The sequence below is a fragment of the Aythya ferina genome (genome assembly GCF_964211825.1).
Source record: "Aythya ferina genome assembly, chromosome: 1".
NCBI lineage: Eukaryota > Metazoa > Chordata > Aves > Anseriformes > Anatidae > Aythya > Aythya ferina.
This window is the reverse complement of record NC_140296.1, coordinates 71901895-71929622: the sequence shown is the minus strand read 5'-3', so window position 1 is coordinate 71929622 and position 27728 is coordinate 71901895. Positions and strand designations below refer to the sequence as shown.

The 27728-nt window shown below is 41.1% G+C and overlaps 2 protein-coding genes and 1 long non-coding RNA gene across 3 annotated transcripts; 2 read left to right on the top strand and 1 right to left on the bottom strand.

The window, feature by feature from the left end:
- The first annotated feature begins 1701 nt into the window (after positions 1-1701).
- SLC25A6 (solute carrier family 25 member 6) lies at positions 1702-5288 on the top strand. Its single transcript, XM_084505890.1, has 4 exons — positions 1702-1983; positions 2779-3265; positions 4026-4166; positions 4647-5288. The coding sequence occupies exons 1-4, from the start codon at positions 1732-1734 to the stop codon at positions 4802-4804; spliced, it is 1038 nt and encodes a 345-aa protein (XP_084362016.1). The 5' UTR covers positions 1702-1731; the 3' UTR covers positions 4805-5288.
- On the bottom strand, positions 4704-27728 carry LOC311429715 (granulocyte-macrophage colony-stimulating factor receptor subunit alpha-like). The gene is made up of 12 exons (XM_084505885.1): positions 27572-27728; positions 19544-19661; positions 19234-19379; positions 18113-18233; positions 14852-14981; positions 14590-14765; positions 13306-13445; positions 11322-11360; positions 10839-10968; positions 10089-10182; positions 9428-9509; positions 4704-7344 (listed from the first exon to the last, which is right to left on the bottom strand). Exons 2-12 carry the CDS (start codon positions 19629-19631, stop codon positions 7276-7278), a joined length of 1215 nt encoding a protein of 404 aa, XP_084362011.1. The 5' UTR covers positions 19632-19661; positions 27572-27728; the 3' UTR covers positions 4704-7275.
- LOC311422268 lies at positions 21718-23974 on the top strand. The gene is made up of 2 exons (XR_014685245.1): positions 21718-21837; positions 23111-23974. It is a non-coding gene; the product is annotated as an uncharacterized lncRNA (long non-coding RNA).

The following is a 27728-nucleotide window of genomic DNA, read 5'->3' as shown; positions in this document are numbered from 1 at the left end:
CAGGGCTTGTTTTCTCCTTAGTAATTAAGTGAATGAAGATCATCACATTGCTGTGGTCTCCAGCCACGGGGCTCAGTCATTTGTAAGCCTCAGAAGACTGAGGGCTGTGGAAGCAGGCTGCTCCTCAGGAAGCACATTGTTCTCCTATCTACATCCATTTACAAGGATGGGCTGGAAGGGCCATGACACCAAGTATTCAATAATAGACATCGTGTATGTGTGAAAATCAATGATAAAAATCACTATTTCTTCAGCGTAACTGAGTTTATCACCACTGGTTTACCCTCTTTTCCCCTGCATAAACTTGTTAAAAACTGCTATCTCATAAAATGCATTAAAGCATTCACCTGTGTAGTATGGAAATATTAACTGTTAAATGAAGCCAGGAAACAGCACTATTGTGATGGCGTAGTCAAGATAGGAAGAACTAGAGCAGAAGCTTGTCAAGATCAAGATTCCTCTGTGTTCTGTGAAGTTTCTGGAATAGACAGCTGCATAAAAGCACGAGTTTCATCTGTGTTTTTTTTTTTGTTTTGTTTTGTTTTTTTTATCTCAGCTATAATTGGAGAAGAGATGTGGGGACACCTCATTTGGTTTAAGAACATCCTCCTCCTCCTCCTTTTTAGCCCTGTGTAGCTCTTATGAAAGTAGATAGCAGAATATGAAATTTTTCAGTTAAAGAAAACTAAAATTTTAGTTAAAGAAAAATAAAATTTTCAGCCTGGAGAAGAGGAGGCTCAGGGGTGACCTTATCGCTTATTGCTACAGGTACCTTAAAGGAGGCTGTAGCGAGGTGGAGGTTGGTCTGTTCTCCCACGTGCCTGGTGACAGGACGAGGGGGAATGGGCTTAAGTTGAGCCAGGGGAGTTTTAGGTTGGATGTTAGAAGAACTTCTTTACCAAAAGGGTTGTGAGGCATTGGAACAGGCTGCCCAGGGAAGTGGTGGAGTCACCATCCCTGGAAGTCTTCAAAAGACGTTTAGATGTAGAGCTTAGGGATATGGTTAGTGGGGACTGCTAGCGTTAGGTCAGAGGTTGGACTCGATGATCTTGAGGTCTCTTCCAACCTAGATGATTCTGTGATTCTGTGAAAATAAAATAAACAAAGCAGCACAGAAACGAGGAAAAGAATGATGCTAAAGAGAAAACGAGATTTCCCCCAGTCAGATGCATCTGAGCTCCAAGGTGAACAGGACAACCACTGACTAAACAATTTCTTATCGCAAAGGTTTCATACATTTCACTTTCATTTTGCAAACTGACAGCACCGGAGTCTCAACGAGCGAAATTCTTTTCTCGCCAGCAGGAAGTTTTATGGGGAAGAAAGTCCCAGCCTAGATAACTGCGTGCACGGGGTCCGGTGTACGAGGGGTCCCTTCGGTATCCCGGCTCAGGACACTGCATAGCGCACACACACACCCCTAACCGCTGGTTTCGGGCGCCTCAGCCGCCGCAGCTTTGCGGTTGGGCCGCCAGGTCATCCGTGTACCAACACGGCCGGCTTTATTCACGCCTGTGGGAAGCGCCCGGTGAAAGCGCGGGCGGTTACGGGACCTAACGCAGGGGAGCGGCCGCTGCGCTCCGCCGGGCCGACGCGGCGCAGCCCGACTGGCGCCGCGGGGAGGGGGGGGAGGGGGTGTAAGGGGGGAGCAACGGCCGCAACGGCCGCCCTCAGCCGGCGAGGCCCCGCCCCTCCCGCGGCTCGGCCCCGCCCCCGAGCGCGGCTGGCCCAATGGGCTACGAGGCGGGGGGCGTGGCCGGCGGGGGCCCGGCATTTAGCTCATGCGCGGCAGCGGCGCCGCCCTTTCGGCGCGAGCGGCGGCGGCGTCGGTTCAACCCCCCCTCGTTCCCCGGTGCGGTGCCAGCGGCGGCCATGGCGGAGCAGGCCATCTCCTTCCTCAAGGACTTCCTGGCGGGTGGCGTGGCCGCGGCCATCAGCAAGACGGCGGTGGCGCCCATCGAGCGGGTCAAGCTCCTGCTGCAGGTCGGCGGCGCGGCCGGGCCCGGTGACCTTCCCTCCTTCCCTATCCTCCGCGGGCCTCAGGCCGTTGGCAACCGGTTGGGGGGGGGGTGGGGGAGGGGAGCGGCCTTTACCCGCGCGAGACAAAGGGGCTGCCCCCCCCCCACCCTCGGGTGGGGAGGGGGGGGTAGGGGGTGGTCACGTGGGCGGTGGTCGCGCGCGGCGGCGGCGGGGAAGCCGGTTCCGCTACGCGGGGGCGGGGCGGGGCCGGGGGAGGGGGCGGCGCGCGCTGTCACTTCCTCGCGCCGAGGGCGCCGGGGCGCTGGAGGAGGGGCGGCCGCGCGCCGCCATCTTGGGCGGGCTTCACGTGACGCCGCGCCGCGGCCGCCCATTGGCTGGGAGGGCGGGCGGCGGGGCGGGGCGGCCCCGCGGCGCCCGGCGTGACCTGGGCGGGGCGGCCCGGCGCCACAAGGTGACTCGCGTGACCTTCGCGGCCGGTAACGGGCCCCCGGCGGCCGTTAGCTGCCCCCCAGCAGCGCTGACACTTATCGGGGCAGCCCCTCTGTGAGAGGGCTCTAACATCGGTTTTCAGTCTTAACATTCATGCTGACCCAGAGGGTTTTTTGGACTTTGAGGTTTTTCTAAGCTTGTTATCAGGGCAGGCTTACTGTGGTAACCACAGACTCTGTCTCCATACCCAGCTGCTGTCAGGCATTCTGGCTTGGCAGCTCTTCCTGTTACGCTCCAAACAAGCTTAAGCCAAGCCGCAGTGCAGGCCTGCCAAGGCATTGAGTCAAAAATGCGTACTCTTATTTGCAGGTGCAACACGCAAGTAAACAAATTGCTGCCGATAAGCAGTACAAAGGCATCATCGATTGCGTAGTGCGTATTCCAAAGGAGCAAGGAGTACTGTCCTTCTGGCGAGGGAATTTGGCGAATGTCATCAGATACTTCCCAACTCAAGCTCTCAACTTCGCCTTCAAGGATAAGTATAAGCAGGTCTTCCTGGGAGGAGTAGACAAGCACACTCAGTTCTGGAGGTATTTTGCTGGTAACCTGGCCTCTGGTGGTGCAGCTGGAGCCACTTCCCTCTGCTTTGTCTACCCCTTGGATTTTGCAAGAACCCGCTTGGCAGCTGATGTTGGAAAAGCTGGTGCAGACAGAGAATTCTCTGGTCTAGGGGACTGTCTAGTCAAAATCACCAAGTCTGATGGTCTGCGTGGCTTGTACCAAGGGTTCAATGTCTCTGTCCAGGGCATCATCATCTATAGAGCTGCCTACTTTGGAATCTACGATACAGCAAAAGGTAAAATTTCAGGAGGGAGTTGATGAACCTATTTGCAGAATTGTATTGCCTGTTTACGTCTGTTCTCGCATGTCACTGTGTTTGCTGTGTCTGTAGTTTACGTAAGTGTGGGGGCAGAAGGGGATGTCTTGGTCAGCATTAGTGTGACCTGCCAGTGGTACTGTTCAAAGCCAATCTTCAGGATGTATTGATAATACAGGCTGCTTTTGAATTTTCCTTTTGTTTTACTTGGAGTTAAAAAACAGCAGGTTTTCTTTATAGCAGTAATGTTTGTTGGTAACCATACACAAATATTGTAAGTTTGGTTTTGCTCACTGAGTGGCTGTAGTTACATCAGACCAATTTGGGTGTGCTTAGCAGAATCGGTTTGAGCAGTGCTTTCAGAAATCATTTGTTTAAGCTTGACTTCTGGGTGTGGGAATCATTGGTGTGTATAGTTCATTAAAATTTATAGGGACAATGAGTTACTCTAGTGACCCTTATTTCTATAAACACCCAGGGAATGATTAAAACACTTCCGTGCCAGTCTGAAAGCATCTTGGTGCCTAAATTTTGATTACTGAGAATATAAAATACTGTGGGTTTCCATGTGTTTTTTTTTCTACATAGCCTAAGTGTGCTTCAAGTGTATCAAGTGTCTTGTTGCAGCTTAAATCATAGCTTTACAATGTTTTATAAAAGCTAGAAAAGTAGCTGTTGTTGTGCAGTGAACTGGAGGAGGATGTGGAGGATAAAAAGCTAATTAGTTTTTTTATTGCAGGCATGCTGCCAGATCCCAGAAATACTCACATTGTTATCAGCTGGATGATTGCACAGACAGTGACAGCTGTGGCTGGTGTGGTTTCCTATCCTTTTGATACTGTGCGGCGTAGGATGATGATGCAGTCAGGACGCAAAGGAGGTAGGCTGTTACTCTGTGTGGTTCTTTACGCAGCACTAACAAGATGGAGTTCCTAACGGTCATCCCTCAGCACTTCCAGTTCCTTATTGCATAAATTTCTGTTAACTTTAATTACATTTAAGTAGTACGAGGCAGTTGAGTAAGGCTCACAGTTTGTGGTGTTTGTGAGGAATTATGCTGAGGACTTCTCTTTGTGGAATATGAATTGGGTAAATGGGCTGGCTGTTTACAGTGGCAAGCTAAGTGAAAGCAATGAGTTGACAGTATGAATGCCATAAGAACACTTCAGATTCTTTTGTGACGTAACTTTTAATAACTAGGCAGGCAGGTAGCAAGATTTTCTGTTGCCTGAGCTAGTATTGTGGTAGTCTTAAAGCAAGGTATGGGACATGAAGTAGATAGGGAAGTGAAATGGCAGTTGCTAGAGACACCTGAGGTACAATTACAGGAGCTAAAAATCACTTTGCTCTTTTTCTACAGCTGATATCATGTACTCTGGAACGATTGACTGCTGGAGGAAGATTGCAAGGGATGAGGGAGGAAAGGCGTTCTTCAAGGGTGCATGGTCTAATGTTCTCCGAGGCATGGGGGGAGCTTTCGTGCTTGTGCTGTATGATGAATTCAAGAAAGTCATTTAAGCAGCCTAACTAGAATTTGAAATCAAGTTGAGCAGATCATGTAGAATAACTACCATTATGGACCATTGACCTTCAAGAAATTCCTGTGAGTCTTATTTATCGGAGCCAGATGATATTTGTAGATGGGGCTAGAAACTGACATAAAGAACTGATCCATTTCACGGTAACCTGTGTGAAGACACTGAATCTGGCAGTTCAGTGTGGTGACTTGTTTCAGCAATGAGAAATCAGCGTCACTGGTTCAGGGTCCAAAGTGGCTGGGTCCAAGTTAGGTAGAAAAGCATTGTATGCCCATGGATCAGTCCCCAGTTTCAAGTCCTATCTGCTCTAGGACCATAAAATTGTCTTTGAAAGTACTTGCTAACAAATCATTCTTTTCCACTTGTACTGAAGCACTATGTACCATTTTGCACAGCTGAACATCTAGCAATTTTGTTCTTAAATTGGGGCATTCTGCTGTAAAACAATAAACATACTTACTCTGTCTGTGTTGAAATTATTACATCGAAGCTGTGGGAAAGCCTCTTTTCTCTGAAAACTTGTTTTGGATAATGGTTCATCTGATACACTTACACTGCACTATAACAGAATAAGCTTGATTTTATTAAAATAATTGAATGTGAGACCTTTGAAGAAAAAAGCATAGGTTGTACTAATAGAAACCACTCCCATTCTTTGTGCCTGATTGTGTATGATGGGCTGCTGCAAGTGGCTTTTTGCATGATTCTTAAGAATTGATTTGCAGCTTTTCATGTGATGTAAAATGAGGGTTTTTCTGTTGTAGCACTTCAAGAACCCAAAGTTGCAAGGGCTGTCAAAAAGTGATGTTCTTGCCCTTCGCAAAGCAACTTAAAATGGAATATATATTTTTTTTAAGTTAATATAGAAAGCAACACAGGACATTCATGCAAAAACCCAGGAACCCAGTTAAATGCCTTTAACGTTTGAGTGACCTGTCTATTGTATTGTTGCTGCTATTTGGAAATGCTGATATGTCACTCAAGCGTGTGTTTGGCCTGATCTCTAGCAGTGGTCAGTACCTCTGTGGAAGATAGATTTAATCTGAAATGAAGCTCAGTTTTAGAGGTGCAGTTAGGATATGTGACAGGGAATATGTGTGATCCTGTGTAGCTTTAAAATAGAGGTAACGGTAGGTCAGCCTTCACTAATAACTGAATAATGTCTACTTTCAAGGATTGTCTGAAGACTAGAAACAGGTAGTACGTTACCTCAAATGGCAGTATGAGGAATTAAGTCTGTGATCTGCATATGTGTATACAATCTTGCTTTTGTACTCTGTAATCTACAAGGATGTGGGGAGACCAGTAAAGGAAGAAAAGGTGTTCATCTTCCAGTCATGTTCTTAAGAACTTGCCCTGTATCTGAAAGAAACTATGTCATTGTATGAGTCACTGAAGGCTGACTGAGCTGAGGTTTTTTTGTGCCTTCTGAGGTTGCTACTCAAGATGAGGTATTTAAATTTACTACATGGCTTTGTCTGATTATTTGGCTCCAACATGATGTTCCTTGGCACAAGCACTGCTTTCAACATCTTTATATGAATGTAAGTACATTACATAGCTACTTTGTACACAGGCTAATGGCAAACCTTATGTACCTACTGCAGGTGTTTTTTTTATCTTGTTCAGTCATGGTAGCACTCTTGTGATGTGAGCAGGTCATTTGATGTTGACCTTGCCAATCAAGCTGCTGTTTCAATTGTAATTATATTGATTGGGGGGGGGGGGGGGGGGCAGGGAAAAGGTTGTCTGTATAAATAGATTGCATTGGTTTACTTTCTACATCAGTGGCTTGGAAGGTAGAGATAAAGCACCTTGCATAACCTTACCGTGAGTGCATGGTGGCCTGGCTTTGTGAGGAAGAACCAAGCATGACAGTTACTTGAGCAGTTCTTGAACAGGGGGATGACAAATCTCATCCCCCCACTACAGAATTTGGTTTTAACCAGAGGAAATGGGAAAAGAAATCTATGTAAGAGTGGGTTGTTCTGTAAGTGGAACTGCAATTAGCTGTGCTGTGCATTTCAGCATGTACTACTAGGTGTTCATTTTTCTAGTATTTTGCTTCCCTTAGTCATGCAGCAGCAATTCTCAATGTGATTATACGGTGTGGGAACATAAGAGGCAAATAATAAATGACTTTTAAAAAAAGCATTTGTTTTCTGCCTTATTGAAGCACATCTTTAGTGAAATGTGTTTATTTTGAAAAATACATTTAACAGAGAAAGATCTGGAATTTTACATATAAAAGCAGGAATCTAAATCTAAGGCCTGTATTTTAAAAAGCTTCCTATTCCATTTTATTTTTTGTTTGTTTTTGTTTTTAATGGGGGAAAATTTCATAGGTGTTCATTTCTAGTCTATACTGTGAGGAACACCTTAAATGCTTGTAGATTGTCATGATGCATGATTTTGTGTTGAAGAATCCAAGTCTGTTTTCTTTTTAGAAAGTTAGGTCATCTCTTCAACCATAGTTACTTCCTTAGTACAGTTTAGGCTGGATGGAAACATGTTCTCTGCCTAAGGGAGAAAATTCATTAGCCTTTAACTTGCAGTAAGCTACAGATTTATTGTTGTAGAGCAGGGAACATTCAGAAATACTAGACACACCTTTCAAAGGCATACTGGTTTTGCTATTCTGATGCATAAGAAATGCTTGCAGGGGATAAACAAAGAATGACAAAGTGAAGGCAGATCACTAAAACAAAATGAAGGAACATTGTCTGAACTGTGTAGAATATTACCCAAATAAAATGGGAAAGCAAACACTTTAAACATAAATGTGAAGGAAGCAAGTGCAAACTTGGTGCAGAGTTTACAGTTATAAACCATGAGTTTTTTCAATGATCTAGCAGAAAGCTGTGTCAAGAAGCAGGACAAACAATGAGAAGATGTGAAAAGGTCATTAGAGGAAGGAGGGACAAAATGAGGAAATACAGGCATCAGAAAGGTGAAGCAGAGGACCACCATAAATTTAAAAAGAGTTCATAAATGTATTAGACCTAAATGCCAGGAATATGTAGTCCTGGTATTCAATTAGATGGGGAAGTTTTGAGAACATATTTTTGCTCTATCCTTTTTGAAGGATTACATCATTCAAGCATCTTTACCAGTGATCATCTTTGGGAAGAAGAGATGAAACTAATTTTTAAGACTAAAATAGGCAAAGAAGAGCATAGAAGGTGTTCAGCAGGTAAGAGACTGGGAAAAATACCTTCACAGGGTTGGCAGCTGTGAACTTGAACTTTGGCAATTAGTACTGATCAGCTGCTGTCTGCGTGGAAGTGCCCATGCCACAGTTTATGAAACCACATCCACAAAGATAACCTGGGCTCTGGGTGGTGTTTGTGTTATTCCAGTAATACGAGCACAGGGATTTTGAGGTCCCTCAAGTTTAGCGTAAACATCGAGATGGAGGGTCTGCAAGATTTAAGGACTACTTGCTACTTTACTAGCAAATACCAATTTATAATTTGGTGGTTTGTGAACTGCTGATCTGCAGCCTTTGCTCTGGTAGCTTGACAGGAAATGAGGTATCAGGCTTTTGTAACGTATGGATGAGAAAACTCACCCAAGTTATATTGCTGTCTACCTAATATTAACCCCAAAGCTGGTATCTATCATATGTAGGTCAACCTGTTGGTATATGGTTACCAAAACAGGCGTGTCAGTAACAGTAGCTTTTAGGAGCCTTTGTGAAAGCTTGAAGGAAAAGTTCTCACTTCTCAAACTTTATTGAGAAAGGTGTTGCCTGTTGAAATTGTAGGCAATAAATAACTAGCCTCATTTAGTGACTTAAATATCTATAGCTAATTAACACAAGGCGGGCATTCCATCATGCAGGAGCAGTGCAAGGGACTCTTCACATGGACCAAGTAGAGGAGAAACATGCATGGTTTGAGTTTGGTTGTCAGGACACGTGAACAGAGACTGGGAGTGTTAGTCATTGTTGACAGTGTTCAAGTACATACGGTACTGTAAACAGGAAAGGAGTAAGGTTTGGAAGTAGTGGATTTTAAATTCAGTAAAACAGACTACTTTGACAAAGATTCTGAAAGTAAGCGTAAACATAACATGCAGTCTAAGGATGCTATAGAATGTCAGTTGAATGCAATTTGCCCAAAACGTTGAAATTGTCGTTAACTAATCCTGTGCTGAAGCAAAGGGAAAGACCAGTTAAGTTTCTGAGACTCTTTCCAGCCCTACTTTTTTATGATTCAATGTAAAAGAGTTTTCATAAGTATATATCAGGCTTTATATATGCAAATATGCATTTCATGATCACCAATACCAGAAAATACTACTGGCAAATGCTTCCTTGATTTGGTTATTTTCAAACCACAAACAGTAACCTTGCAAAATCAGTAAGTACAGAAATTACCAATCTGTTAAAAATAACTATGACCTTAAAATACGATGCAAACACACACAAGATAATCTCTGGACTCAGCACTCACTAAGAGTATTTCTAGTTTCAAAACAAAATACTTTGCACAGGATCAAGTTAGTTTTTAATGGAATTTGGCTCTCATCTTTATATGCTAATTATTCGAGCTTGTGTGTTTTAGTTAGCAAATTTGACTAAATAAATGAGAAAGCATACCTGGATATTTTCATCATGTGATGTGTTAAATTTGTCTCTTGGTTGTGGAATAGGAGGAAATACTCTTTTGAAACTGCAATACCTTTGGATACAAAATGGGATTGAGAATAAATTAAATTACTGGTAAATACCAGCAATATAACACAAACATTGTGTTGTACCTTAAGGATGTTAGTTATTGCTCTACAAATCACTAAGTGAGAAGAAAGAAAATATTTTGTGTAGACTGGTGGGTAACTTCTTACACTGATCACTTAAGTAACTTAAGCTTACTTTGTGACTAAAGCTACACTAAATAATTTATTAAACTGATTTTCAGTAACTCACCTGGTGTAAATAATTTTCTTCCACCACTATGTGAGAAATTTTATCAAAGGACACATTCATTTATACTGCTTCCTTGTTGTCTTGCACTACGTGAAGTCAATGATTGTAAAGTAATGTCAATGTTAAATACTTAAAAACAAAGACTTTTTTTTTCCCCAAGGTCTGCTTGCATCAGTCTTTCTCCCTTTTTCGCTTGTGATTTTGTGTGCCACAGTGCCATCCCAAACAATACTGGTAATAACACTTCATGATATTGATAACCAGATTCTTGAAGCTTATAGAGGTAGGAAGAATGTGTTTCACAGAAATACCTACGTTAATAAGATTGATTTACCTTTTGCAAGGAAAAAAAAGGAGCAGTGTCACTACGATTGTTCCAAGTACTATCAGAAGTAAAAGCACAAGAAGGAAGTAATCTTTCTCTTCACCTGAAAAATCCAAGGGAAAAACATCATAGTGTGCCTAAAATCTATTTTTGTGATTGTCGGTAATTAACTCCAATTTCACCTTAACATCTTGAATAATCCAAAGGATTTCAGCTTGGCATCTGATTTAAAATATCTTAAAACAAGTTGAACATGTAAACTGTGGAGATCAATTAAAAAAAAAAATCCAGAGAAGGAGAAAGTTGCAGGATGAAAAGCAGAGACAGTTGTGGAACTAAAAAAATAACATTTAGGAAATGATGAAAAGGATTCAGAAGGAAGAGGATGATTGTGATAAAATCTTCAAGAACTTAAAGGAAATCTCAGAGCTTCAGGCAGATGATAGTTTGTGTCTATCTCAGCCAGTTCCTATAACCCTGGCATCTGACTAATAGCTGTCTTCACAATCACAACTGCTCACAGGTTGTTATCAGCCTCCATTTCGCAGTATTTGAGCATCTCTTCTACGTTAATAGTTTCTACTGTGTTCCTTCCACGTCATTGGGTAAGAATCAAGATTTAGTCATATATTTAGTTCAAGATTTAGTTCAAGAGAGAAAGGTTTGCAAACACTGTAATAATATATATATATTTTATATATATATATATTATATATATATATTATATATATATATTATATATATATTCAATGGGCTTACCAAACTCTATGGGTTCACTCCATTCACCCCAGCTTCTATTTACAGGACAGTTTCTTCCACGTGCTCTGATTTTCAGAATGTATTTTTTTTTCACATTATAATTGTTGAATTCGTATTTGTTTGCGTTTACCTAAAATCAAAGCATTTAGATGGTGTATTTCATTCCAGAGGCAAATATTAATAAAGTTTGGAAAACTAATTTGTATGATTTTGTAGGTACACGGTTGTCAAGTGTTCTTTTCTCCAAATTTTAAATTCTGATACATTAGTTCGTCCTACCACTGAGTGTTTCTGTTGTGAAGTTTAAAGTTGTTGAGAGATATTAAGAAACTTACATATGAAAATACCACAGAAAAATATCTTCCTGAGTTCTTATGTTGATGCAAAAGCTATAGTTCCAGAAATAACTACTGTTCTGTATAATAGTAATTTACATGCTAAAGAGGGCAGAAGTGCAAATATGTATAGGGTAAGAATACTTACTGTTACAGGAGGATCCTTTTTATCTTCTTCAGGCTCATCCTGCAAAACAAAGATAAATCTTTATTTTTATGATTTTCTTGTCAAGTAATAATGTTTTTTCCTCTTTTGTTCTCCGGTTCTCACTTATAAATATCATAAGTAATTATAAACTGGAAAGTCCAAATGGAGATTCTGCTCCAGTAACATCTCAGAATATGGCACTTCATTCAGAGTTTTGGCTTCCTTCCTTTTCATTTTAGAAAAGGAAGAAAACATGAATTTGGTACAGGTACTATAAGGTAGCTGATTAGGAAAGGTACCCTCCTAGATCTGATGCTTGTAAACAGAGGTCTTGTGGGTGAAGTGGCAGTTGGTAGACTGTTGGCCATAGTGACCATGAAGTAATTGAGTTTAAAATCTTTGGCAATCTTTATATACACCCTCTAAACATAGCAGATCTGGAAGATGTGTTTCTGCTGTCTTCTTGATAACACGGCACAAAATTGATGTGAACAGCAAATTTCTTCTTCCAATCAAATTCTGTTAGACAAATACTCACGCATACATTTTCTATTAGACAAATACTTACACATTCCATACCGTTAAAATTTACTTAACAAGAATCAAATATTTTCCATGACCAAAAAGCCTGAAAATTTTTAAATATTTAAGACAGAAACAAGCATAAATGTAAAAATTAGGAAACAATATCACCTGCAGTGGTTTTAGTAAGGATCCCAGAAAGCATTGAAAGGTGAGCTCCTGGAAACATTTATGACATGTAACATCAGGAGAGTTGGTGTTATGGAAAAGTGAATCCCACCCATTCCTACTGCTACAGAGAAAAGAAGAGCTGACATACGTTTCTTTAAAATAAACATTGAGAATATTGGTTTAGTCTTATTTCTTTTCGAACTTGTGGTTTCAAGAAATTTTTCTGAGATCTGTGGAGGAGGATCAGATACCTCAGCCTCTTGTCTGTTGTACTTGATGGATACCAGACATACTTCACCTGTGGTAAATTGGCACGCTCTGTATTGCCCTGCGTTTTTCCTGTGGTTACCATGGTAAATTGGTAGTACTCTGCCTATACAGTAAGATAATTCCCAGCTCACTTTGGGGAAAATATCTACACATTTACATCTGAGTTAGCCATCTTATGTTCCTCTTATAATCAATGGAAAGAAAGAAGCATTTTAAGGACACAATTTGTCAAATACCTTAGGAGGTGAAAAATACCATATCTGACTGAACAGAGAGTAGAGGAGAACTTACTGAAAAGTAAATGCATCCTTTGCAGATGTCTGCCCTGGGCCTGTATTAACTTTCCCTTGAGTTGCTGGTATCTTTTTTTTTGAGGAATAGCTTCCTTTTTCAGTAGCTTCTGATTTCAAAAGGTAGGTTCATATAGAAAAAGATGGATTGTGCAGAAAGATGAGGATTGGGTTGTCCTAACCAGAAGGAGAACAGTGCCTAAGAGAAGGCTGTCAAAGAGTGTGACATCACGGGGGAGATGGTGGAGGAGATGGGGAAAAACAGCCCCATGTGCTGAAACTCAGAGGCAGTTGTGAGTTTTCCAGCATCTGCAAAATGCCATCAGGGTGGTTGAAGCTGAGGTACCCTGTGAAGCAGGTTGAGCATGAGGGGCCCTGGCCTGGCCTGGAGGCTGGTGCCAAGGAACAAATCTCATTTTGGATCACTGGGCTGCAATCATATGGTCATCTTCTGTGAGGAAATGCAGGACAGCATCTCAGGTGCTCTCCTAGTCTTTGGACAGAGACCCCTCATAACATTTCCCTTCTCTCTGTTTTTCTGCTATGCCAATCTCATTAGTTTGAAATAAGTTCACGAGCAGTGGGAAATTAGAACATCAGGACCAGAGCCAGAGGACACTACACAGCTTATGAGAGAGAAGTTAATAAGCAAAGGAAAGAGACTATTGCATGCTATGTAAGTACATGTAGCTAGGTATGGTGCCAAATTCAAAACAAGAAATTGTTTTTACCTTATTTTGTATGTTAATTTCATACTCAAAACAATGTTCAGGTTTCTCATAACTTGTACGGGGTTTTTGCCATGTAATTGTGCAACCTGCTGGATCGATAGTACAGTTGACACTGACATTTAACGGAGGAGTGAATCTTTCTGGAATGGAATGAAATGAAAAAATTAATGTAGACATGGTCTGTAATCAGCTACAACTCATTCATAGTAAAATGCATGTGAAGCTGAGGCAGCTTATAAATGGCTGTGCACTACTAATGGTAACAAATACTATCTGGTAAACAGAAGTAATACACAGAGAAAAACTAGAGAATCTAGTGCTACAGCTGTTGGACATTGAAGTAACTGAAGTTCATGCAAAAAAGTGTATGAAGGATTTTGCATAATTCATAAGTCTGCAGTGCACCATTTTCTTCTACATCTAAATTTCACATTGACAATGCAAGTCTCCATAGGAAAAAAAGAAGATGGAAATTTTTATCCACATGGTGATATTCATGTAGAAGATTGAGTCATCTGAATCTGAGTGCCTACAATACAGCTGTCTACAGGTGACCTGGGTATCTAACCACTACAGTCAGCAGAGACCTCATCAGTAGTGCCTACAGTGCCTGCAAAGCCCCCCATGGAGCAGGTGTGCTCAGCTGAACAGCTCTGGCTTTCCAGCCTGCACTGACTGCAGGCAGGAGTCAGTTGCTTGAACTGTCCTGCGCTGTGGTTTTCAGACCACATGTGACGCTCACAAAGACCCTGGTCTCTCACAAGTCCTGAACACAACTGCAAGCCTTGTGGATGTCTGAGGGCATCTTGAGTGGAACCAGGAGCATGTTTTAGAGAACTTGACCACCTAGCTCGCATGTAGGTATCCACTAATACAGTCTTAATATGCCATTTGAACCCTCCCTCTGGCTTTAGGACACATTGCTCTTGCAGCTCTCAGTGCATTATTGGGATGGTGAAATGAGCCCACCAGAAAGCTGACTTTGAAAGTTATTAACCATTGCATTTCATCACTTGGGTCCCATGGATTTGTTCACACTCTTCTCAAAGCTGCTATTGCAGTCTCTGTGTCTGTTCAGTGTAGTAAATTTTGGAAACATATCTTGTCAGCTCTCAAGAACCAAGTTTGAACCACTGTATAGAAACCTGTAGTAGTTATGCACTTTTATTTTCTTCTTCTTTTTTTCTCTTCAGAGAGAAATTCCCCTCTCCCCTTCCCCCCCCCCCCCCCCTTTTTTTTTAATACAGCAGTAATATAATAAAATAACATTGGCTGTGTACTTACCAATTTTATACAGAGTTATGTACTCATCATAGAACTGGATCTGGGAATCGTTGCTAATTCCATACACCAGAAAATAAGCAGTTTTGCCTTCAATCATCACATTTTGGAATCTGCATCCTGTGTGCATGCCATTTTCACCTTCAATGTAAAGCTCACAGCCTGACTCGTTCTCATCACTGTAAAGGTATTTGAGTAAAAAGTGAGCAGTGAGATGTGTTGAGTGAGAATTCAGACTTTCCAAGACTCAAGCAGGCTTACTTACCTTGAATTCTTCCAGTAGAGAAAATATTGGGTATCTCCTGGAGCATTCCTGCCTGCCTGCCAAGTGCAGTTCATGAGAGAAACATCATAAATCACACAGGAGAAGTTTTCAATGGCTGACCCCTTTTTGCCTGCAAACACAGCAATCTCTGTTAGGTTGAAGAACTGTGTGACTGCTCCAAGACAGAGGGATGCATCCACATAGCAGTGGATGTAATCTTTCTGGATTTTAGTAAGTCCTTTGGTACCGTCCTTCTCGGCATCCTTCTGCATAAATTGTCCAGTTGTGAGCTGAACAGGTTCATGCTGCACTGGGTGATGAACAGACCCAATGTCAGAGCTCAAAAGGTTGCACTGAATGGGTCTACATCTGGCTGGTGGGCAGTCATTATTGGTGTTCCCTCAGGTCTAGGGCTGATTGAGTTCATTTATATCCATGATCTGGATGCAGGAGTGGAATGCATCCTCAGCAAGTTTGCTGGTGATGCTAAATTGGGAAGTGTTATCTCTCTGGAGGGAGGAGAGGCCTTGCAGAAGGATGTAGATAGGTTGGAGCACTGGGTGACCAGCAACAGCATGTAGTTCAACAAAGGTAAATGCTGAGTGCTGCACCAGGGATGGAGTAATACCAGACACTGGCACAAACAGGAGCTGAACGGCTGAGGAGCAGCTCAGCAGAAAGGGCCCTGGGGGTGCTGGTGACAGCAGGCTCAGCACAAGCCAGCAGTTTGCCCTGGCAGCCAGAGGGCAAACCACATTTTAGGGTGCATTAAACACAGCATAGCCAGCTGGTCAAAAGTGGTGGTTCTCTTACGGGATTTAGTGTTTGTGAGGCCTCACCTTGAATACTGTGTGCAGTTCTGGGCTCCACGATATAAAAAAGAATAGTAAGGTACATGAAATATTCTTATATTCGAAGTATTTATATTATATATCTTATAATACATATATTAACATATATATTACAAATTAAAGTGTTTATATTATATATTTAAAGAGATCTTATTGCTCTCTACAACTACCTGAAAGGAAAGTGTGAGGAGCTGGGTGTCGGCCTCTTCTTGTAGATAATTAGCGATAGGACTAGAGGGAATGGCCTCAAGTTGTGACAGGGAAGGTTCAGGTAGGAAATTGGGAGCCATTTCTTCTCAGAAAAAGTGGTCAAGCATTGAAATAGTCATGGTCCCTGGGGGTGTTTAAGGAAAGGTTGGACTTGGTGCTTAGGGACATGGTTTAGTGGGTGATATTGGTGGTAGGGGGATGGTTGGACCAGATGATCTTGGAGGGCTTTTCCAAACCTAATGATTCTACGAAAGCATCCAGAGGAGGGCAGCAAAGCAGGTAGAAGGGCTGGAAGGCAAGTCCTATGAGGAGAGGCTGAGGACACCTGGGCTGCCCAGTCTGGAGAAAGGAGGCCGAGAGGCGACCCCAGGGCTCTCTGCAGCGTCCTGAGGAGGGGAGTGCAGAGGGAGGTGCCGGTCTCTGCTCCCTGGGCACTGGTGACAGGACACGCGGGAACGGCACAGAGCTGTGCTGGGGGGTCAGGCTGGGATTAGGGAAATCTCTTTACTATGAGGGTGGTCAAACCCTGGAACAGGCTTTCTAGAGAGGTGGTTGCTGCCCCTGCCTGCCAGTGTTCGGGAGGCATTTGACAATGCCCTCAGTAATGTGCTTTAACTTCTGGTTAGCCCTGAAGTGGTCAGGCAGTTGGACTTGATCATCTTTGACGGTCATTTCCAACTGAACTGTTCTGTTCTGTTCTGTCTTGGCACATGCTTGGATATGCTAGTTACACCTGCATCTCCAACCAATTATTGCTTAGGTTAGCAGTGACAGTTGAGAGAAAACTGCAATCGCACTGTATTTTGCCTACCTCTGAACTGTGAGACTTGGGAAAGGAGAGCATTCACATTGGTAAAGCAAAGCCCATGGGCTTTTAACACTATTGTTGGTGCTACAGAGAGAAGTATTTCTCATTCTGTGACCAACACTCGGGAACCCTCTCCTGAGGTGCCTCCTGATCAAGCTGCCCACTCACTAGAGCTTTCCACCCTGACATTGGAGAGAGCAACTTTGCCCTTTCCTGGAGCACTTTCAAGTGGGGATCTCCTTTCTTTGGAGGCTCCCTCGCAGCTACGCTGTGCAGGCATGCTCGACCCACTTCTTCCTTCTCCTTCAGCCAATTCTCTGCTTAATTCTGCGGTGTGCCCCAATTTCAGCAAAAGGGTGGGGCCTTCCTCCACTTCTGCTTCTGACGCCCTCCAGTGCCCCGTGTTGAGTGTGCCTCAGGAAGCAGTGGGGATTCCCTTGGGGAACCTGCACATGTGGACGTGAGGTCTGACTGGGGAAGAGGTTTTAAAAGGCAGCGTCCTGTTTTCACTCTGACCAGCACCGTGAGAAAGTTTCCTCTGTGGAGTCCCCAGGAAAAGATGAGCAGGGCAGTGCCTTTGCTGCTCAGATATGAGCAGGCTGCACATCCTCTCTGTCACATCTGAAGCATCCCAGCTGTGCACAGCTGCAGAAATACTGGTGACTGAATGATTTTAATGGAGAATACTGAGTTCAGAAGGAAGTTGAAAATGGACCATAAAGACGCCAGGTTTGGACTTATGAATCTTGGATCTGCCTAAATCCCACTTTGGGACTTATGCACAAATGGGACAGACACAGAATATTTCTATCTGTGAACCATTATCTTAGCACAATGGGTGGATGCCAGCTGCGGGAACCCTACTGTGTGTGAGAGCCAAGGTCAGATTAGGAGATTACTACATTCAGTTTGCCCCCATCTGCTTATCACCAGCATTTCCTTTCCTCTCTTCCTCCCATTTTATGGGTTTCACTGTTCTCTAGACTATGCCTTTTGCTAGCACTGTGGTCTGGCTTCTGACAAACCCAACACAGCCCAGCAGAAAAACATTTAATAAAGATGCAAGCACTAAGATTCAGACTCATAATAGCCAGAACAGTCACTTGAATCCAGTCCTAAAACCACTGTAATTTAGTGACATTTTGGAGCCCTAGCAAGAAAAAGAATAATGTAATTACTGATACATTTTTAATAATAACTCTCTTGCAGAAGTGCAGAAAAGTCATTAGAGAGCAAATAATTTTAAAAGATTTGAAAATAAACAAAGAAACAACCTTTAAAAAAAAATACAAAGGAATAGTTAATTACTATGTAAGGAATTGTTTTCTATGGCACTGTTTATCTTTAAAAGAATGCAAAAGGAGAAAACCTTACCCAGCTCATAAGCATTACCTTCAGGGATAAATCGGCAATGTTTTGAGATGTTTGTATTTGGTACTTCAATGGTAAAGTTTATCCCTCTGTGCAGAGGTAGATTACCTTCTATTGAAAACCCGCAATTTCTGTTCTTCACCTGAAAAGTAACAAGTTGATACCCTATTTGTCCGTTTTTCCTCTGCTGTGTTAGATGGCACTGACTCTGAAAACGATAGTCAGCAACAAGTCCTATGACCAAAATCTAGTGTGTATATATATCTACGCATATTTCAGTCTCAGGAACTAAATTCCTCTTTTAACACTTGAGGGTAATATAGAATGAAGCCGAGTCACTGAACGTGTAAGTACACAAAAAGCTTCCTACACTGGTGTGTGACTATTAGAGAAGGCTAATATTACCCCATAAGAGAAGATGGTGGCTAAACTGGTAAACCAAGATGAAATTTAACCAGAGGATCCTGGTTAAATAGAAGTCCTCAGCTGGTCTCCCCAGGGGCTAAGAAAGGTGTCTATGGCATTAAGCTTATAATCTTCAATAAGAGTGTGGTGTTACTGTAGTACATATTTCCAATTAAGCATCTCCTTTTCTGTGCTAAATAAGCCTTCCCTCTTGCCTCCTCCCTCTCCACCCAATCACCTTTTCTGTTCTGAGAGTGTGAGCTTATAACAATATGTCCTAGAGGCAAGATCCAGTTTACTGGGAAACAGGTGAAGACCTTGAGATGTTGAACATCAATATAGTATTCGGGGAATTCACTTTTCATCTGAAGGATCTTTTTCTCTCTAAATTATCTAGGCACCTCACTTAGTCTCACAACCTCTTTTTTGTGGCATAATGATTTTTCAGCATTTATATTCCTTCTCATACTTCATTGTAGCTGCACTTCAGGCTATCATCTCCTACCCACTTTGGTGACAGAACTTTGGTTCTGTAGTGTGCACAAGGTACTTTTCTTCCAATTAATATGCCCTGGTGTCAGTGGTGGCTTTTCATAGCTCTTGACAGATCAAGCTGTAGACTGCAAACAGTCACTTATCAGATTTTACCTCCAACTGATCCATTTTTTAAAGGTAAATGTAGTCTATAAGAGGTAAAGTAAAAGGTATAAGTTTTTATCAATGAATAGCAAGTGTACCTGCTTCCTTCTACGTCCATCACTGCTGATCATCGTACAAGTATAACTAGGGAAATTCTTGCTACTCTCCCAGGACAGCTCCATTCTTCTCCAATTCCATGTCAAGTTTGTGATAGGTGATTCTTCTGTCTCTGCTGAACAGATTCCTAACAGGTTAAAGAACAGGTTCAGTAAGGACATGCTGTTATTGAGTAGAGAGGATAGTATCTGCCAGACCTAAGATGACTATTGCCACCTTAATTATAAATATCTCTAATAAATGAGGAAGTAAACCCTATTTCTCAGACTATGTCTGCAAAATCATACTCACGCTCCATACGCTGGGGGTCAGCATGCAAGGGATGAAATAGTGTCATACACCACCAACTCATCCAAATGAGTCCAAGAGTATCAAACATCTTTCCTTCTCTGGAAAGAAGTAATGAAGCCTTCAGGGAAAAGAAAAATAAAATAATAATAATTTAAAAAGAGTGATAACAAAGAACACTTTTTTTTTTTTTTTCTGCAAAGCTTCATTTTCTTCATGAGAAGTGTGAAAGAAGTTGTTAATTCACTCCTAGAACATATTCTTTAGAAAAACCAAGCAGAAGTTGTGCTTCAGGACTTCTGGTAGGCACCTATTCTTTGAAAGAACGGAACAGACTCACTATCAGCTATTACAACACAGTGATTTGAGATGGAGACACCACAAGTTATGACACATCCACTCAGTTTTCAGTGCAGAGACCATGACTTCAGCTTGCTCTCAATATCTGTCCTAACCATACCATCAAAAAGTCATGTTCTCTTGCTTCCCTATCCTGTGAATGACCCTGCCAATTTTCCTATGCAGCACTCCTGCTTCTGCTGTAAAGTGAACACTGGCTTTCAGCTGTTTGTTGAAGGCACCTTTTGGAAAGTGGACAAATTGTTTTTTGGCTCTGTCAGGCTATGGACGATTGTCTCACTTCTCCGTGAGTGCTCTTTTAAAGCCGGCATCACCACCAAGTCAAGTTCAAAGCATCTGCCTGCTCCTGTCAGTATCTGAGGTGTGCATGGAAAACACCCATGAGATATGAACTACCTAAGCAAAGCAGGAGGAGAAAGGCTTTGTCAGGTTTTGGAAGGAATTAAATACTGACCTGCTTGCTTACTTTATTTATTTATTTCTGACTGTGGCAAATCTACAGTCTTGCTTGAAAAGCTTTTCAGGGTGATTTCAAGATTTCATGTAGGAAAGAAGAAAGCATTAATAATGCTTGGAGCATTTCCCTGAATCACTTTTTATAATTGTTATTATTATTATTTTTAGAAGCAAAGGGTATTTCTGTTTTTGTGGGTTCTCTTGTTTTTGTTTTCTTGTTATTTACTATAATCCTTTTTTTTTTTTTTTTTTTTTTTTTTTTTTTTCTGACCACAGGTCTGCTTTTCCATTTTCCTGAATGTCTCCAATAGAAGCATTCATCATAAAGCTGAACATTTCTGTCAGTTCCTGATTAACCTGAATGAGCTTTATTTCTTTATTTATTTGTAGTTGTTGTTATTTACTGTGGTCCCTCACTTTTCACCTGTTTTCACAGAAGACTGAGTATAATAAAGAATCACAATTGTTAGGTATAGTTTCCTGCATCTCTATCACTATTAAATATGATACTTTTTTTTTTCTGCACTTTCTATGTTGTTCATTTGTTTTGGGTCCAGAACTTGCTGAAGCTTACTCTGGACTCAGCTGAACCTCTAGAATATCTGCTTTGTAATCAAAATATGAAGATATCTCATAGAACCATCTCCATAATAATTTTAAACTACACTGATGCACAATTTAACCTGGGCTACAAAATACATTTGAGAAGCTGGGAAAAGTAATGAATGTACCTAGGGCCTTGATGAGACCCAAATCAAAATTAGCAGAAGAATATGTTTCTGAGTTAAATGGGTTTTTTTGGGGGGTATGATCATTACATCAATCTTTTTATAATCTAAATATATTACATTATTTCCCTGATTTTTATCCAATTTTTTATGGATATACAGACCAAATGCTCATAGATGAGAGAGATATGTGACTCCCTGTGTGAGAATGTATTTATGCTTTAATCAGATTTTCTTATCTATGTATTTTATATTCTATTTCTACAGAATAATAATTTCATAAGGTCTTTACATATGCGTGAATTGTTTAAGCTCCCATTACAGGCATTGGAGATCTGGCTGAAATCTATTCACTGCTTCTGGTACAAGTAAATAATTTTTCAGTTCTTGTTTTAAACCCTTTGATTATATGCAGGTCTTTTTAACCTTGTTGATGTTTTTCTAATATTTATTTATTTATTTATTTATTTTGCATATCTGGTTTTCTGTTTCCTTCTGCTGAGCGTCTTTAATTTTAAATTATTTTTTCTTTAATTTTTAATTTCCTAAAGAAAAAGCAGCAACCAAATTTTATACCTAGCTGGGTCTCTTTTTTGCCTACTTTTTTTTTTTTTTTTTGTCGTCATCTCTTACAGAGTGTGTGAATATTACCTTTGGTAGAGCATTATACATACAGAAAGTGGAAGGATAGACCTTCCCAATCAGGCTGTGTGAATGTAGAAGAGGATCTGTATTGCTGTTTGCTTTATCAAGGTACTTCATGGCTTTGCTTTCATGAGCAGTCCTCTAGCTCAGGGTCACTGATGGGAATCAAGAAATATCTTTTCTTTTCTTTTCTTTTCTTTTCTTTTCTTTTCTTTTCTTTTCTTTTCTTTTCTTTTCTTTTCTTTTCTTTTCTTTTCTTTTCTTTTCTTTTCTTTTCTTTTCTTTTCTTTTCTTTTCTTTTCTTTTCTTCTCTTCTCTTCTCTTTTCTTCTCTTCTCTTCTCTTCTCTTTTCTTCTCTTTTCTTCTCTTTTCTTTTCTTCTCTTTTCTTTTCTCTTCTCTTCTCTTCTCTTCTCTTCTCTTCTCTTCTCTTCTCTTCTCTTCTCTTCTCTTCTCTTCTCTTCTCTTCTCTTCTCTTCTCTTCTCTTCTCTTCTCTTCTCTTCTCTTCTCTTCTCTTCTCTTCTCTTCTCTTCTCTTCTCTTCTCTTCTCTTCTCTTCTCTTCTCTTCTTTCTCTTCTCTTCTCTCTCTTCTCTTCTCTTCCTTTCTTTTCCTTTCTTCCTTTTCCTTTTCCTTTTCCTTTTCCTTTTCCTTTTCCTTTTCCTTTTCCTTTTCCTTTTCCTTTTCCTTTTCCTTTTCCTTTTCCTTTTCCTTTTCCTTTTCCTTTTCCTTTTCCTTTTCCTTTTCCTTTCCTTTTCCTTTTCCTTTTCCTTTTCCTTTTCCTTTTCCTTTTCCTTTTCCTTTTCCTTTTCCTTTTCCTTTTCCTTTTCCTTTTCCTTTTCCTTTTCCTTTTCCTTTTCCTTTTCCTTTTCCTTTTCCTTTTCCTTTTCCTTTTCCTTTTCCTTTTCCTTTTCCTTTTCCTTTTCCTTTTCCTTTTCCTTTTCCTTTTCCTTTTCCTTTTCCTTTTCCTTTTCCTTTTCCTTTTCCTTTTCCTTTTCCTTTCCTTTCCTTTCCTTTCCTTTCCTTTCCTTTCCTTTCCTTTCCTTTCCTTTCCTTTTCTTTTTCTTTTTCTTTTTCTTTTTCTTTTTCTTTTTCTTTTTCTTTTTCTTTTTCTTTTTCTTTTTCTTTCTCTTTTTGGGAAAGCACCAGCACCACTTCCTTTCACTATGACCAGAAGTTGTTTTTCTGTTCCTTTCTATGTTAAGAAGCAATGGCAATTCATGGTATTATTTGCTTTAGTATTTCCTAGTAGTGTAATTTTCTAGTAGCCATTTTCTTGATTGTAGGCATTTCTAAGGCTAAATCTAACACTGTTAGATAAATTCTTATGAACTCAGGAGAAGAAGAAGTTTGCTAATAGTTTGTTACTTGTCTGTCTTTCTAGATTAATTTTTATGGTCATTTCAGAAGAAGACATGGAAATAGCTTAGCATGGCCTGTCCATTACAGTCTCCAGAAATTGAGGCAGGACAGAGTGACTCTTCACTGTAGCCTGATGCCTTTCTGCTTATCTCTGCAACATCAATCGTTTCTTTGCAAATCATCCTGCTACAGTGAGGATGTGGCCACAGCTGCTGGGAAGTGATACTGAAGAATCTTAAGCGCAAACTGTACGGAGGACCAGCACTGAAATGCTCTGCAAGATAAGGGTCTCAACACTTATTCTACTCTTCCATGCTCTCAGTGATCTCCTCAGAACTGCGCACAGGAACCTCAAGACCTCCTGTTCTTTTTATATAGCCATATTTTTCTCGGTTTTGTGCCTTCTGTTTAATGACTCTTAACCTTTCATTGTTCTTTTCCTCATCCTACCCTCAATTTTAGGTGTTTGCTTCCTTATTCTCTCTCAACTCTCTGGTCTCCTTTCCTTTATCGTCTTTGCTTCATTCTTCTTGTCATCTCCTTCTGTCTGTTCTTGTGACTCTTGGGCTTTCAAATTCTTATGAATGACAGCAGGCCCATTCTGTAAATGTTCTCCATGTTTTCTCATGGAAATGCTCATTTGATCACTGATCTGATCACTGCCAAAGAAGTCATCTGCAGCCCTTCCTGCTTAGAGGAGTGCTTGCTGGCACTGTTGTGTCCAGGATCTGGACTTGTCGGTGAGCTTGCAGTAGAAGTAGAAGTTGTGTTTACTCTCCTCATAAGAAATGTCCCTTTCCATTGACCAGAGCACTGACGGAATTTGCTTCCCAATAGACTTGTGTTTCACTGTTGACTGACTTTTAAAATAAATTACACAAGAAGAGATTTGGGTTGAGTTATTGCTGTGTTCTCTCCATTGCCCCACCAGGTTTGAAAGTACCAACACATAGCCAGGTCTCCTGAATTTTCTCTGGGTTGCAGGCAGGGTGAAGGATAGAGGAGCTGCAGAGAGACTTAATTCAGTTGCCTTGCTCTTCCATACCTTCTGCCTGGCAGCCAAGCAAATGGCTCCAGCACCACATCTGCAGGAGCTTTGTACTTTCAGGACCTGCATCTTCTCCCAGATTGATGTTTTGCAAACAGGTATGGTTAAACTCTCTCTGCTCTCAACAGACCTCAGGGTGTCAGAAGAAAGGTGTAGTTATCTCAGACTGCTTGGGAGTGTTATTTGGAGGATCAAACTAACAGGAACAAGAACATGTATAAGTAGTGTTTCCCTCATTCTTAACTCTATGCTTGTTTGTTTGTTTTGTTTGTTTGTTTGTTTGTTTGTTTTTCTTTATTTTTTCCTCCTGACCAGCCTTACTGGTGCCTTGGCCTTTCAGCATGTGGCTATGCTACTGCATGGGGGAGGGATGCAGAGGGAGCTCAAGAATCTGGTTTCCACACTCCTCAGTTCTTAGGTCACCCCCTAGCTCTCTCCAAGGCAGATTTGCTGTAAGACTAACCTAAGCTATGTGGATATGAGCTGGTCAGTGCTACATGACCCTGGAGCTATGAAAAGCTCTAGCTTTCTTTTCTTTAGATGTATGGACATAGACTATATGGTTAATTTTTCACTAGCAAAATCTTATCAAGGAAAACATTTAAAATACTGCTAGGCTTATTATCTAACATTACCAGATGTATGATTTGACTTACTCAGAAATAGTGATCATATCCCTGGTAAGGTGGATTCTTTCATTGTATGCTAGTGAACTTGAGCATATTCAATCCTTTATAGCATGGGCAAATGCAGTATGCTTTGGAAAGATCTTAGTACTGACATGCCAGAAGGAAAACAAGGTCACATTTAAAAGTTGTGGCGTATCTGTAGCAGTTTTTACAGAAAGCATCAATTCAATACTAACTTAAACACTCTAATTTCTTACCCTATTAGTCTGTACAGGCTGTTGTCTTTTCTCTCAGGGTGTGAGTGTAGGAAGCTACCAGAAAATGCCACCTGAGACCAAGGTCCCTTGGTTCTAATTCCTAGCTCTTCAATTGACTTTATTTTCTTGAATGGATCTGGGAAAAGCACTCCTGCTTGTGACACCCTTCTAGAGATGAAAATTTGGATTTTACTCTCTGGGTGATGTGGACATAAATTGATGCTTATACATTGTGGACATATGGAGAGCACCATACACATGCTAAGCATACCCAGAGGCATAGAAATAGGGATAAAAATAGGGCAACACACACAAGGCAATTAAATATTTACCTCACATTGATACTTTAATTAAGCTTTTCCAGAACCAATTCGGTCTCTAGGTCAGTATTTTCATTTTTTGAGATGGTACGAAAGTGGGAGAAGTGATATACCACTATTCTGTTTTGCTTCAGAGAGTCTAAGACAGGCCAGATAAATGGACTGACAAGTATTTCATAAATTTCATTAAAGGAAAATGAGCTCTTGGGGTTCTTGCACAGGCTGAGGATGTTTTGCTGGAAAGCAGCTTTGCAGAGAGGGCCCTTGGAGTCCTGGTAAACAACAAGCTGCCCATGAACCAGCAAGTGCCCTTATGGCAAAGGCAATCCATAGCAACCTTGGCATCAGGAGTAATGATGCCAGCACTACAAGGAAGGTGATCCTTCCTCTCTACTACAGGTGAGGCCCAACCTGGAGTACTGTGGCCAGTTTGGGCTTCCTAGTACAAGCAAGACATGGACTCAATAAGTCCAGCAAAGGACCACGAATATGGTTAAGGGAGTGGAGCAGCTTTCATAAAAGGAGAGGTGAAGAGAGCTGGAACTTCATTCTGGGAAGATGAATGCTCATCTTCATCTTGAGGATCTTATCAACTGAGAGGGAGCCAGACTGCTCAGTGGTGCCTAGTGACTGGACAGGAGGCAATGGGCACAAAATGAAATATGGGACATTCCATTAAAACACAAGAATACACTTTTTACTTTCAGGGTGGGCAGACACTGGCAGAGCTGCTCAGAGAGGCTGTTGAGTCCTCAGTCTCGGAGATATTCGAAAGCTGACTGAACACAGCTCTAACCAACCTGCTGCAGCTTACTCTGCTCTGAGCAGGGGGTGGGACTGGACAGTTTCCAGAGGTGCCTTCCTGCATCGACTACCCATGTTCTTTATTTCAGGATTCACTTTGTGTGTTTTTTTTTTTTTTTCCCCCAAGAAACAGAAACCCACATATTTCTAGTTATAATAATTAATAGAAAGGGTATAGAAAAGAACATTTATTTTAGTTATTGCAAAATAAATGCCAGATAACAAACGTCAAATCGTACAATTGTAGAATGGTTTGGATTGGAAGGTACCTTAAAGATCATCTAGTTCAGTCCTGCTGCCATGGACAGGGACACCTCCCACCAGACCAGGTTGCTCAAAGCCCCATCTAATCTGGCCTTCAGCACTTCCAGGGGGCATTCACAGCTTCTCTGGGCAACCTGTTCTTGTGCTTCACCCCTCTCTCTGAGTAAAGAATTTCTTCCTTATATAGAATCTACATCTTCCCTCTTTTAGCTTAAAACCTTACCCTTGTCCTGTCAGTACAATTCCTGGCAAAGAGTATGTACTGGAACACCAGTAGAAGGTCTTCCCAGAGCCTTCTTTTCTCCAGGCTGAATAGCCCCAGCTCGCTCAGCCTGTTTTCATAGGAGAGTTGCTCCAGCCCTCTGAGCATCTTTGTGGCCCTCCTCTGAACCTGCCCCAATTTCCTTCTTGTCCTGGGGGCCCCAGGGCTGCAAGCAAAATAAACTGTTCAAGATAGTTATGATTGTCCAAGAAGTGATTGATTTCTTTAAGCTACAGTAATTTCTTCCAATTAAAGTTTCTTATGAACAAGACGAGTTCCATGCATACATACTGAAATACTCACCTGTGCAGAGGCAATTTCCATGCTGGAATATTTCTTGATAACCTCCTCAGTGAGTATGCTTTTTTTGTTTGTTGCTTGCTTGTTTTGGTTTTAGTGAGTTAGTTAGTTAGTTTGTTAGTTTTTAATTTTATCTGGATTAAAAGGGCTGAAGTGTGATTTTTTTTTTTTTTAAATATCTGTTAAATAGTACTAAGCTCTACAGAGATACTACTGCACTCTTACACAATCACACATCACTGTAATGTAAGTTTTAATCACCACTAAATTCTTATGTTTTGTTTTTCATTTTAGTTTGCCCTTTTAATAAATACAGCAATGGATATCATAGACATTTCATAGTCTTCCCTGAATCTTGCAGAAAGCTCTAGATGTTTTATATATATACAAATTCATGTTTTTAATCAAATAGGCTTATGCATCACAAACATTCTGCCTAGGTTTTCTTAAGCAGTAAACTAATACAGATTTTGTACATGTTGTATTATAAGTCAACCTAATTTTATCCTTGGCAAACATTTAGATTCTGTACAAGCTATTTATTTATTTTGTGGCAAAAGAAAAAAAAAAAAAAAAAAAAAGAATAGAGAGTCACCTACCTCCTCTTGAAAAAACCCTCCTCCTTTATTGTGTTTGATTATGGATCGGAGCTGCAAAGACTCTGTGTTTTGCTTTGCCACTTTTTAAACTGCAAACAAATGTTCAATTGCAAATGTTGCAAGTCACAACGTTACTCAGATTATCATTTCCCCTACT

Bases quoted from the DNA above. Each gene is read 5' to 3' on its own strand.
- SLC25A6 (XM_084505890.1), top strand. From the start codon at position 1,732: ATGGGCTACGAGGCGGGGGGCGTGGCCGGCGGGGGCCCGGCATTTAGC. The intron at 1,984-2,778 runs GTCGGCGGCGCG...TCTTATTTGCAG, and splicing joins GGGTCAAGCTCCTGCTGCAG to GTGCAACACGCAAGTAAACA. The intron at 4,167-4,646 runs GTAGGCTGTTAC...CTTTTTCTACAG, and splicing joins GCAGTCAGGACGCAAAGGAG to CTGATATCATGTACTCTGGA.
- LOC311429715 (XM_084505885.1), bottom strand. From the start codon at position 19,631: ATGTTTGATACTCTTGGACTCATTTGGATGAGTTGGTGGTGTATGACA. The intron at 11,361-13,305 runs GTAAAAACAATT...TTTGTTTTGCAG, and splicing joins AAATTAACATACAAAATAAG to GATGAGCCTGAAGAAGATAA. The intron at 9,510-10,088 runs GTAAATCAATCT...TTGTATCCAAAG, and splicing joins CTTTTTTTTCCTTGCAAAAG to GTATTGCAGTTTCAAAAGAG.